The sequence below is a fragment of the Phyllobates terribilis genome, unplaced genomic scaffold, assembly GCF_046119375.1.
Source record: "Phyllobates terribilis strain yellow unplaced genomic scaffold, ASM4611937v1 Scaffold_12__6_contigs__length_324123572, whole genome shotgun sequence".
NCBI lineage: Eukaryota > Metazoa > Chordata > Amphibia > Anura > Dendrobatidae > Phyllobates > Phyllobates terribilis.
In genome coordinates this window covers 281,509,074-281,522,562 of record NW_027362772.1, presented here as the reverse complement: position 1 = coordinate 281,522,562, position 13,489 = coordinate 281,509,074, and the positions used below count along the sequence as shown (strand labels likewise).

At 49.5% G+C, this 13,489-nt stretch overlaps 1 protein-coding gene across 1 annotated transcript; it reads left to right on the top strand.

Moving 5' to 3' along the window:
• Positions 1-2,140: 2,140 nt before the first annotated feature.
• LOC141172665 (uncharacterized) lies at positions 2,141-10,898 on the top strand. The gene is made up of 4 exons (XM_073657101.1): positions 2,141-2,230; positions 3,401-3,463; positions 9,466-9,613; positions 10,243-10,898. Exons 2-4 carry the CDS (start codon positions 3,421-3,423, stop codon positions 10,778-10,780), a joined length of 729 nt encoding a protein of 242 aa, XP_073513202.1. The 5' UTR covers positions 2,141-2,230; positions 3,401-3,420; the 3' UTR covers positions 10,781-10,898.
• Positions 10,899-13,489: the final 2,591 nt, after the last annotated feature.

Genomic DNA, 13,489 nt, shown 5'->3' with positions numbered 1-13,489 from the left:
TTCTTCAGAAAAATTAAATCTGCCATTTCGGTCTTGGGCATCCGAATAGATGCACAAACCCTGATTGCGTCAGTGATTGACAGTGGCATTTAAAGGGTTAAATTACAGGGTTTTGTGCTAGATGCTGTTAGTGGCAGATGCTGGCTGTATACTACAGCCGCCACCCGTCAAGAGTGGAATTAGCTCAGATGTGAACCTGCGCCCGTAACGCGCGTTCCATGTCTGGTGGATGTCGGGAAGAAGTTTATGGTTATTTTAGTATTCTGTGTAGTGCAAGACCTTAGAGGAGGGTATTAAAGAGAGAATCCAGTGTACCATTCCCCAATGATTTGGTAGGAGGTAGGTGAGAGGGGGAAGGTTAGAGCTGTCCACGCTGGTAACATAGATGAAGCCGTTGCTGTGATTAGAAACCAGTGGGTGCCGTACCTGCTGGTGATTGCAGCTGACAAAGAGAAAAACAAGGATAGTTTCCGGCACAACCAACTGGATAAAAACTGTAAGTTAATTGAAACATGTTAAAAGTTCATTAAAAGTTAAAAAGCCTCAGCACAAGAAGTTTTTTCAACTTTTAATGGACTTTTAACTTGTTTCAATAAACTTTAATTTTTTTATCCAGTCGTTTGTGCCTTAAACTACCCTTGTTTTTCTCACCGATCTGGTAGTTATCACCGATCCTGCGGAGAATCCCTTTACATTAGACGTCCAATCTCTATATAAAAACATGCCTCTGCTCCTTCTGTATCCTTTCATAGGTGTATATGTGACGACTACTCGCTCACTACCCCACCCTGAGAGATGGGGGTACTCGGAACCGGGCCTCCAGGTGGAAGGTGGATGCAGTCGTGGCCCAGGCCTGGCCCGTGCCCAGGGTTGTCACATCAAAATAAGGGCTAGGAGGGACAGTGGTAATCGAGTGGATGTTTTGACTACGCCACCTGTGGAGTCTGGTGATTCGCCACCAGAGCTGCGGCAGTCCTCTGAGGCGGGATGTAGTGGCAGCAGAAGATGGTACTACTCCCCACAGGCGGATTAGGGCCTCAGGGCAGAGAAGACAGATCAGGGGGGTCGTAGTAGGTGGTGCGGTGCGGTGTGGTGTCGCACTGAAATGAGGGACTGGAGGCAGGGATGCAGGGATGCAGTCTTCCAAGCTTTACTCACGTTGTTAGGTGTCAGCTGCAAGGCTTCTCCTTGCTCCTCACGGCGCGCTGCGGCCACCAGGAAGGGGTTCAGCACACTCTGGGCAGTTTGGGTGCAACAATCAGGACCCCCTGCACCAGAGTGTTCCTAGACTTTCCCACTAGGTCCTCTCCTGTCCGTATGTGGTGCGTGTACTAAGGCCGGGTCTCCCTCTGGACTATGCACAGAACAAGGGTACAGGTGGCGACTCCGCTCCGTCCGTTACCCGGTGGGATCCACTGAGCCTCCGGGCTTCTCTGACTAAGACTTGAAGTGACAGAGTCAGATATCGGGGCAGGAATCCCTCTGACTATGCCAGAATAGTGAGGACAGGTGGCGTAAGCCGCTCCGTCTGCATCCCCCTGGGATCCTTTTGCCTGTGGAGCTTGTCTCCTCTGTTCCCCTCCAGGCCTTCTTAGGTAGGGACCTTGACCTGGTAGAGACAGCCGTTAACTCTAGCCCGCTCCTCGCCTCAAGGCCAGAGCACGAGGACCGTGTATCTTCAATCAGCTGCAGGTTCACACAGAAAGCCACGTTCACAATCAAAGGACCGTAAGCCCAAGATGGCCGTTTATTAAATATGAATTTTGTGGTGTAACCTAAAGTGCGTCCTCCACCCTCTCCCACTACATGGTTCCCCCTATCTTTTGGTTCCCCCCATCTCCTCTTATCCCGGCTGGGGCAGCACCCTGGTGCATATAAGCCCCCCTCAGGTGGGAGAGGTGTAGTGTTGGATGGATGGCTGAGTCCCAAGAGGTGCTCCCCCCTTACCTCGGAGAGGAGATACCACACCTCGGTCTGAGGTGCAGTACCCCTGTGGCGACTGAACCCTCAGGGGTGCCAAATATACGCCGTATTCCATGTCTGTTAGATAGAACTCCAATCCATTCACCTGATATAAACTCTAGCAAGTATTTACCTTTCTAATCGGTAGGATTGTCCTGCCAGCTCTCCGGTTGGGCACGTGCCTAGTCTAACAGTGGGTGTCCAGATGACCGCCTATAAAAAGCTGGGGGAAAAGCCCCCCGTCATAGAATTGATTCTTCTCTGACAGGTAAGATGATGTTTGCATTGCTCCAGAATTATTATAGAAAATTTTAAGGTGGGTAAAAGATACAGTTTTTGTTTTTATTCATGTGCTAAAAAGTTAAAAATATGACCCTTATTGTATTAAATGTAATTATGTGTGCCGGATATAGGCAACTTAGGAAAATATAAGAAGTGTAGAAAAGCAACGGACTGAAACTTCTTGGCCAAACCCTCATTTGACTGATCCCTTGTTCCTCCTGAACCCATTATTTTCCTGGATGCTTCTTTCTGTCGACTGATTGTGTGCTTTGAGTGCAGAGAGGGGAGTAAGGTGATGACAGAGAGTGTCAAAAGGATCAGGCATTGTAATCCAACATGCACAATCCCTTTCTTTCCCATCATCATCTGTCCTAGAAGAATTTGAAGGCTCCCATGTATAGGAAAAGTCAACTTTTTACGTAACAGGCACCTTAAAGACGATCTGTCATTTGCCATAAATATATATATATTTTTACCCAGTTTAAATGCCGCTGTTCTCCTGAATCCGACGCCGTTTTTCTTTTGTTCCGGAGCCTCTCCGTTCCTGAGATATCGCCTCCTCTTTCTAGCATATAAATCTAGTCTTTTTAGCCAAGAGGGTGTGAGTCTCAAAAGACACGCCTGGATAATAGTTGGAGACAACGCCCACTTGGTTAACAAGACTAGATTTATAAACAGGGAAGAAGGGGTCATAGATCAGGAACGGAGAGGCGCAGGTAGAAAAGAAAAACATCGCCGGATTCAGGAGAACAGCGGCATTTACACCAGGTAATAACAATTACATATTTATGGCGAACAACAGGTTTAAATGTAGGCTATTTTGAGGGAGCCAAAATAACCTATGGGGTCGGAAAAGGAGCAGTAGGAACTAGCTGTATAATGATGGCTGTAAATGCTGCACAAATGCTTAAAGGGGTAAAAGGGGGCAGCAGGTATCGTGCATCTATCCTATTAATTAGATCTAGCAAGTGGCCGTCAAAGCAGCAGATTTTCTCTCCTAATACGTAGGGTACAGATCCAGAAAACTTTCCCAAAGGCATAAATGGGCGACAACAGTTGTGACCAGTTCCGTTAGGCCTATATCTCCCTGCCTCTGCAGTATACCTACAGGGTTTAGTATGACGTTTTTCTCATCATATTTTTGTCTTTTCCACAGGTGTAAGATAAGTTCTGATCATGAAACTCCTAGTTTCATCATTGTTCCTCTTGTTTCTCGCAGGTATGTGGCTTTTAAAGCAACCTTAACATAATAATCCTCTTTCTGGCCCCATAGCTTATAGGATGTAAAAATATAAAAAAAATAGAAATATTTAGAATTGCTAGAATTGCTCAGTATCATTACATGGATTTTCTGGTTTCTAAAAAGCTGTTTCCTGGATGCAGTTTGTTGCTAAAAAAATCCCAAACTTCTTTACTCGCCTTCCCCAGGTCCAGCGCTGAACGTCCCCTGCTATTCCCAGTGTCTGTTATTGTCTGCATCACTGAAGCCTTGTCAACAGCGCTGCAATCGTTTAGCTGACTTGACGTCATGAGCTGCTCAGCTCACGGATTGGCCGCAGACAACAAGACATCAGTGCTGCAGACGATAATAACACTGAGAGCAGCGGCGCCTCTGAGTTACACATATGATACATCCGCCCTTAAGTTACACATATGGCACATGCGCCCCAGAGTTACATATTTGGTATGTCTTCAGTTACTCATATGGTATGTCTGCTCCTGAGTTATACATATTGTTACACGCACGCCGCTAGGTTCAGATAGGGATATTGACCCTCAGACACAGACACATAGGTTGTTTCACTTGCTGACCAGACTCACTTGACAAGAGTCCTCATAAACGGTAGAACAGTAGCATTTAATAAGAAGCCGCACAGTCAGCGCAAGTTAAGTCTTATGAGCAACAGGCTCCAGTGACAAACAGTGCAGTTTCCTTAGCAGCACAGCAGTTCACAGTCTTCCCAGTAGTACAGGACAGCACAGTTCTAATGCAAAGGCGCATTAAAGAACACAGCATTCTTTACAGCACAGTGAGATGGAGGAGTGGGAGGGTTTGCTGAGGGAGATGATCCCTGTGACGCCATTTCTTCCAGTCCTTATCTTTCTGCCTGACAATACTCTGCACTACTAGTTCAGGAACTCTACCTGACCTGTGCTTAGCTTCACTCCTGACTTGAATCCTTTGAGATACAGAACACACACACCACCTTTCTCTTCTGCTCCAGCCAGACAGTAAACAACTTCCCCACAATCCCCCTGGGGTACTGCTAAAACACTCCCCTTCTTCTGAGACTGTGTTGACCCCTTTAGTTGCTGGATGGTTATGGAGCACAACACTTCCTGTCTCCTGCACTTGTGTTACTTCTAATAGTTACTGAATGCTTTTAAAGCAACAGCACTACTTCTGCATGTCACAATATGGTACATCCACCCCTGGGTTACACATATGGTATGTCCGCCCCTGAGTTAATAATATGGTACATCTGCCCCTGAATTATACATATGGTACAACAACCCCTGAGTTCCGCATATAAGACGCCCACCCCTGCGTTATATTTATGGTGCGTCTGCCACTTAGTTACATTTATGGTGCCTTCGCCCCTGAGTAACACATGTGGTACGTCTGCCCCTGAGTTACACGTGGTACGTCTGCCCCTGAGTTACACATGTGGTACGTCTGCCCCTGAGTTACACATGTGGTACGTCTGCCCCTGAGTTATACATGTGGTACGTCTGCCCCTGAGATACACATGTGGTACGTCTGCCCCTGAGTTACACATGTGGTACGTCCGCCCCTGAGTTATACATGTGGTACGTCCGCCCCTGAGTTACACATGTGGTACGTCAGCCCCTGAGTTACACACGTGGTACGTCTGCCCCTGATTTACACATGTGGTATGTCTGCCCCTGAGATACACATGTGGTACGTCTGCCCCTGAGTTACACATGTGGTACGTCCGCCCCTGAGTTACACATGTGGTACGTCCTCCCCTGAGTTACACATGTGGTACGTCCGCCCCTGAGTTACACATGTGGTACATCTGCCCCTGAGTTGCACATGACGCGCACCCAGGGCCATGGGGTACTCGGCAGCCGGGCCTCTGGTTGCCGGGGGGAATATCACGGTGGCTGGCCCGGTCCGTGGCCCAGGAGCAGTCACTAAAAAGGGGGAATATTTATAGGGGATTTGTCGTGACGCCACCTGTGGTGTCTGGTGAGGATCACCAGCGCTGCGACAGTCCTCTGAGGCAGATGATAGGGCAGCTTGAGATGGAACGGCTCCCCAGAGGTGGACCAGGCCTCAGGGCAGTGAAAGCGATGCAGGTTGCGCTGGGCGTTGTAGTGCAGGGAGGGAAATGGCGCCGGCGAAAGAAAGGGACGGAGGCAGTTCAGTGCAGTCATCCAAGATTTACTCACAGTTCTTAGACAGTCCACAGGTGCACTGTACTGGTGCAAGCCTCCCGCGTCGCACTGCGTTCACCGGGCAGGGGTTCAGTCCTTCCTCAGGCAGCTCGGGTGTATCTGGCAGAACCCCACTTTCTTATGTGCCTCTCTAGACCGACTTCACGCTGGGTCTTACTCCCTATTGCCCTGCGCTTCCCACTGTGAATCCTGTTCGGGTGCTGCGAGGTCCCCCCTGTCTGTCGGAGTTGCACAGACCTGCTTGACCTTGCTTGGATTGAAGTGGGGGTTCGACTACTGGCTATAGAAGCCAGAAGCCTCTGGTTTTTCCAGCCGAGGCCTGAAGCTGCACGACTGGGCCAGGGGCCGGTCCCCTTCTTGCGGCCTAGATCCTCCTGACACTTGGCAGGTTCAGGGTGTACGGGTGCCGCCTGCACTCGCCGTACTCCCTAGGATCCCTTCTGAAGAACGGAGCTTACTCCCTGCTCCCCTCCTGGGCCTCAGTCCTGCGCCCTTGTAGTGGAGCAGAGCTCCTAAAGAGACTCTGCTCCCTGACTGTTCCTACTCAAACACACTGTTTTACTCTACTCTGTTAAGATGTCTACCCTTTATATCTACTGTATGAGTGCTCCCATAAACTACTTCCTCCACCCACACCCACTACTGGTTCCCCCTGCCTTTGGGTTCCCCCCACCCCAGCCAGGGGCAGGGCTCAGCAGAAAACTACATTGCGTCTTGCCCCCTCCTGCTGGCCTGGGGTAGTGTAGTGTTGCATGTAGGTGTTGGGGTTCCATGCAGCACTCCCTCCTTACCTGAGAGAAGGGAGACACCACACCTCTGGGTGAGGTGCAGTACCTCTGTGGTGACCGAACGTTCAGGGGCGCCACACACATGTGGTACGTCTGCCCCTGAGATACACATGTGGTACGTCCGCCCCTGAGTTACACATGTGGTACATCCGCCCCTGAGTTACACATGTGGTACGTCTGCCCCTGAGTTACACATGTGGTACGTCAGCCCCTGAGTTATACATGTGGTACGTCTGCCCCTGAGTTACACATGTGGTACATCCGCCCCTGAGTTACACATGTGGTACGTCCGCCCCTGAGTTACACATGTGGTACGTCCGCCGCTGAGTTACACATGTGGTACGTCTGCCCCTGAGTTACACATGTGGTACGTCAGCCCCTGAGTTATATATGTGGTACGTCTGCCCCTGGTTACACATGTGGTATATCTGCCCGAGTTACACATGTGGTACGTCCGCCCCTGAGTTATACATGTGGTACGTCCGCCCCTAAGTTACACATGTGGTACGTCCGCCCCTGAGTTACACATGTGGTACGTCCGCCCCTGAGTTACACATGTGGTACATCCGCCCCTGAGTTACACATGTGGTACGTCCGCCCCTGAGTTACACATGTGGTACGTCCGCCCCTGAGTTACACATGTGGTACGTCCGCCCCTGAGTTACACATGTGGTACGTCCGCCCCTGAGTTACACATGTGGTACGTCTGCCCCTGAGTTACACATGTGGTACGTCTGCCCCTGAGTTACACTTGTGGTACCTCTGCCCCTGAGTTATACATGTGGTACGTCTACCCCTGAGTTACACATGTGGTACATCCGCCCCTGAGTTACACATGTGGTACGTCTGTCCCTGAGTTACACATGTGGTACGTCTGCCCCTGAGTTACACATGTGGTACATCCGCCCCTGAGTTACACATGTGGTACGCCTGCCCCTGAGTTACACATGTGGTACGTCTGCCCCTGAGTTACACATGTGGTACGTCTGCCCCTGAGTTACACATGTGGTACGTCTGCCCCCGAGTTATACATGTGGTACGTCCGCCCCTGAGTTACACATGTGGTACATCCGCCCCTGAGTTACACATGTGGTACGTCCGCCACTGAGTTACACATGTGGTACGTCTTCCCCTGAGTTACACATGTGGTACGTCTGCCCCTGAGTTATACATGTGGTACGTCTGCCCCTGAGTTATACATGTGGTACGTCCGCCCCTGAGTTATACATGTGGTACGTCCGCTCCTGAGTTATACATGTGGTCCGTCCGCCCCTGAGTTACACATGTGGTACGTCTGCCCCTGAGTTACACATGTGGTACGTCTGCCCCTGAATTACACAGGTGGTACGTCTGCCCCTGAGTTACACATGTGGTACGTCTGCCCCTGAGTTACACATGTGGTACGTCCGCTCCTGAGTTATACATGTGGTACGTCCGCCCCTGAGTTACACATGTTTTACGTCTGCCCCTGAGTTACACATGTGGTACGTCTGCCCCTGAATTACACAGGTGGTACGTCTGCCCCTGAGTTACACATGTGGTACGTCTGCCCCTGAGTTACACATGTGGTACGTCCGCTCCTGAGTTATACATGTGGTCCGTCCGCCCCTGAGTTACACATGTGGTACGTCTGCCCCTGAGTTACACAGGTGGTACGTCTGCCCCTGAGTTACACATGTGGTACGTCTGCCCCTGAGTTACACATGTGGTACGTCCGCCCCTGAGTTACACATGTGGTACGTCCGCCCCTGAGTTACACATGTGGTACGTCCGCCCCTGAGTTACACATGTGGTACGTCCGCCCCTGAGTTACACATGTGGTACGTCCGCCCCTGAGTTACACATGTGATACGCCTGCCCCTGAGTTACACATTTGGTACGTCTGCCCGAGAGTTACACATGTGGTACGTCAGCCCCTGAGTTATACATGTGGTACGTCTGCCCCTGAGTTACACATGTGGTACGTCTGCCCGAGTTACACATGTGGTACGTCTGCCCCTGAGTTATACATGTGGTCCGTCTGCCCCTGAGTTACACATGTGGTACGTCTGCCCCTGAGTTACACATGTGGTACGTCTGCCCCTGAGTTACACATGTGGTACGTCTGCCCCTGAGTTACACATGTGGTACGTCTGCCCCTGAGTTACACATGTGGTACGTCTGCCCCTGAGTTACACGTGTGGTACGTCTGCCCCTGAGTTACACATGTGGTACGTCCGCCCCTGAGTTACACATGTGGTACGTCTGCCCCTGAGTTATACATGTGGTACGTCCGCCCCTGAGTTATACATGTGGTACGTCCGCTCCTGAGTTATACATGTGGTCCGTCCGCCCCTGAGTTACACATGTGGTACGTTTGCCCCTGAGTTACACATGTGGTACGTCTGCCCCTGAGTTACACAGGTGGTACGTCTGCCCCTGAGTTACACATGTGGTACGTCCGCCCCTGGTAGCACTGCAGGATCAGGATCACAGCAGTGCAATGTGTGCAATGTGTTAATAGATAGATATAGAGACCAGCGATATTTACTCCAGAATCATTTTGTACCTTATACATTACACACATACATAGTTGCATCATGTGTAATGTATATAACAATCAATCATCACTTACTATAAGACTGGGTTAGAGTTGATGCTCACAGATTGGGGGACAATCATAAAATAGCTGAATAATTTCTTAAAAATATGAATGTGAAGGAGCCGCAGTCCACCATGTACGGAGCCCTGCTAGGTCTGATGAGCCCCAGCTCCACCAGTCAGCTGATGCTGATCGGTGGGGGAGGTCACAAGTCAGAACACCCCCGATCTGATACTGATTATTCATCCTAAGGATCGGTCACTACTATTAACCTCCCAGGAAAACCCTTTATAATTTTACAGGGCTTTCATAGAAAAATACCAGTGCTGGGCACGTTCTTAGACTCCTATGCAAGAACTTATTTCTTGTACTTGGTGCATGGAGACCTCAGATAATGAACATGTCCTGCTTTGGTTGCACTTTTTCTAGGAACTTATGGTGCTGTCATTGGCAAGGAGAATGAAGAACACCCTCCAAAACCTACATTAAGGGAAGCTGTAAAAACTCTGTTGCACGATGCATTGGTGTTTGGTGTGGAAGTTGTGTCCACCTGGGATTACTCAGAGGACGACAGAATGTAAGATGATAAACTTATGTTTACATAGTCAATTTAGATGCCGGGGTTAAAACTTGTGCACAACTGCAACATTTTTTTACTCGCTTATATAACACTATTAATTTAAAAAAAACACTTTACATCACTGTCCCCATTGGGGCTCACAATCTACATTCCCTATCAGTATGTCTTTGGAGTGTGGAAGGAAAGTGGAGATCCAAAATAAAAACACAGGATCACAGGGTCACAGGATAATGGATAACTTGCTAAATATTGAGAATCTGAGCGTTGGCACTCCCCGCAATCCAGAGATTGGGGCTCTGCAGTCCAGTCTTAAATGGAGCATGTGCAACCTTCTCTCCAATTATGGTCTATGGGACAGTCGGAGATAGCCAAGCAAAGCGCTTCTCTACTTTTGGTGGTCCCATTGACCATGAATGGAGCTGAAGTGGAGCATGTGCAGTCCCGCTACTGCAAAGCGCCATTTCCAGGATAGAGAGACCCAATCTTTGTATCATTGGGGGTTCCAGTAGTCGAACCCACATCAATCAGCAAGTTATCCCTATCTCCTATCCAATGGACAGGAGATAATTTGTCTTTTTGGGAATAACTTTTACAATAATGTGGTTTTTTTTCCCATTCTCTCGCAGGGCTGTACTGAGCAAACGATTGGACATAATAAAGAAAAGTTATATTAACTTAGCTTATAGCAGTTCCACGTACATGATAGACATAGCTAAGGAGGTGTACAACGAATTCAATGAGACCTACCCAGTCTACAATAATAAAGTAGGTCCTCTTTTGGCAGCTTTTGCCGTCCATGCTGTAAGCGAGGTACGTCTACTTGCAGAAGAAATCAGACCTTCTTTTGAGAAGTTTGAGGAGCAGTTGAAAACATATCAGAATGCCTTCTGGGAAGCTGTCCTCCCTGTCATAAAGAAAAAAACCAAACCGATGATCGACGCTCTAAACTCCAGTCTGAAGCCCTATATCGAAGATGTGCGCAAAGAGGTAGAGAATGCAAAGGGCAAAGACGAAAGTAAAGCGCCATCCGAACAGGACGCTTTGATCCGTACCCTGGAAGAGAATTATCACACTGCAGAGCGCATACAAAAAGTGTTCTTGTTTGACAAGGACGAGTGGAAGAAGTTGTTATCTCAACTTGAGCTTTTCAACGCCAACTCCTAAAGATACATCCAACCCGGCAAAGCCAAGGAGAGAACCGCCATAGTCGCAATTGATAATGGCAGCGAGGCAGCGATAAGTATTCTTATGTTAAATTTGTAATAAAAATCAAATTACTTTTTGTGTTCTGAATTTTATATGTCAGGTAAAAAGCAGCAAAATTCACGAGTCTGGCAAAAGTTTGCTCCATTCCAGGATTTTGGGAAGCTGTCCCGATTTTTGGTGCATTTGTTTAGGATAGTGGTATAGTTAATCACAATGATGGAGCAGGGAGCCATCAGCTTATTAGTCACTGCACTTTTCTGAGTGAAGCAGGAGCACCATGCTGTTTTGGTGGGGGGCACCCACTACACTGTGTAATAGGGTGGGACATTGTGGAGCCATTATGTGGGTTTTAGGTTGGAGGGGGCACACTACAGTGTGTAGTGGCACTTTGGGGCATCATACTGTGTGTGAGCATCATACTCTGTGTGGGAGGTACTGTGGTGGTGACGCGCCCCCTGGGCCTGTGTTGTGTAGCGTTGCGCACGCGGGGAATACCCGGAGCCGGATCTGTCGGGGTTAGTAGTCCTCGTGGCGGTGACCCGGTCCGTGCCCAGGGTGTCAAACTAAGTGGCGGAATTTAGCAGAAGATGTTATAGTGTTCGACTACGCCACCCGTTGAATGCGGTTATGAAGCCGCCGCTGCAGGGCAGACCGCTGAGGCCGGTGGTACACTTGTGCAGCGTGGGTAGTATAACCCCCAACGGGAGGGGTATGGCCTCAGGGCAGCAGACGTGGATGATGGGGATAGCAGAATTGCACGCAGGCACCAGGAACCACTCAGAGACGGTGCGGTGTAGTTCAGGGTCTTTACTGGTGGCAAAGGTAGACCCTCCCGGGAGTACTGGCTAGCGATCGGGGCCTGGTCAGTCCGTGAGCAGATAGGATCTCCCCCGGCCAGGCGGAGTTGTAGGCCTCCCCAACTAATTGTACTCTTCCTGGCTACCTTGCTAGAAGCGGGTAAAAGTAGCCCACGTCCCTGAGTGTACCGTGTGGTGCTCACCCGTATGGCCGGTGACTCGGGGCCTTCTGGTAGCCTCCGCTCCACGACGGCGGTGCTGGTCCCTTGCGTGTGACCGTGCCTTCGGGTTTCTTGGCCAGAGGACCTGAAATCCCCTGCCGGACGGTTTCTGCTGCTGGGTATGGAACAGTCCCCACAGCCTCGGACTCCGTGTCCGGTGAGATCTCTTCAGTCAGGACGAGCTCTACAGCTTCCAGTCCTGGACCCCTTTTATCACTGCTCCCACAGAGCTCCTGATCTTGCTCTCCCTGCATCTGCTCCACTCCAGACCAGACTGTGTCTCTGTCTGGGACTTCTCTTCTTCTCTTCTTTTTCTTTTTCTTACCTAACCCCACCTCAGCCCCAGTTTATATAGGGGAAGTTCTTCCCCTCCCAGGACTGGGCAGGAGGTGTGGCATGCTTAGGGTTCCTGACCAGGAGACCTCCCACCTGCTCACAGACGTAATATTGCTATTACTGTGGTAACCAGAACCCTGGGGTGCCACAGTGGCATTACACTGTACTAGATGGGTGGCAATTTAGGGAATCTTACTGTGTGCGGAGCTTTGGAGGGGCATCATACTGACTATGGAGGGAACTGTAAGGGCATCATACGGTGTGGAGGAGCACTTGGGCCATCATACTGTGTACAGGGCTCAGTATGGGGCATTATACTGTATGGAGGAGCACTTGGGCCATAATACTGTGTACAGGGCTCTGTAGGGGCATCATGCAGTGTGGAGGAGCACTTGGGCCATCATACTGTGTGCAGGGCTCTGTAGGGGCATCATACTGTATGGAGGAGCATTTGGGCCATTATAGTGTATGCAGGACTTTGTAGGGGCATTATACTGTTATGGAGGAGCACTTGGGTAATTATAGTGTATGCAGGGCTTTGTAGGGGCATCATAATGTGTATAGGGCTATGTAGGGGCATTATACTGTATGGAGGAGCACTTGGGCCATTATAGTGTATGCAGGGCTTTGTAGGGGCATCATAATGTGTACAGGGCTCTGTAGGGGCATTATACTGTATGGAGGAGCACTTGGGCCATCATACCGTGTACAGGGCTCTGTAGGGGCATCATACTGTATGGAGTAGCACTTGGGCCATCATACTGTGTGCAGGGCTCTGTAGGAGCATCATACTGTATGGAGGAGCACTTGGGCCATTATACTGTGTACATGGCTCTGTAGGAGCATTATACTGTTATGGAGGAGCACTTGGGTCATCATACTGTGTGCAGGGCTCTGTAGGGGCATCATACTGTGTGGAAGGGCATTATATTTAATGGGGAAATATACTATATGGGAGGCATGAAAGATGCATGGTACTGTATGAAAACACTAAGGAGCTTCACTCACTGCACTGCATATCGCTGTTTTCCATTAATTCATTAAAACATGATTATATTCATCAATTTCATACATGTATTTAACAATCTTACCAACAGCTCTAATTTTGCAGAGACAGTCCTGAAAACTGGGCTGAAAAAGGGGTGAGTTTACAAAATCAATCCCTACAGGGGGGGGCTTGGGAATGTTGCTGGTTATTTTGGGGCTGTTCACAGGCTGTCTTGGGAGTGGAGCTTCAATGTCCTTAAGATAGGTCAAACATCTATGTGGGCCTCACCACAAACCTTCTCACGTCCAAGCTGGAGTAAGATTTG

Coding starts and splice junctions, on each gene's coding strand:
- LOC141172665 (XM_073657101.1), top strand. CDS start 3,421: ATGAAACTCCTAGTTTCATCATTGTTCCTCTTGTTTCTCGCAG. Junction 3,464..9,465: donor GTTCCTCTTGTTTCTCGCAG/GTATGTGGCTTT, acceptor CACTTTTTCTAG/GAACTTATGGTGCTGTCATT. Junction 9,614..10,242: donor TACTCAGAGGACGACAGAAT/GTAAGATGATAA, acceptor ATTCTCTCGCAG/GGCTGTACTGAGCAAACGAT.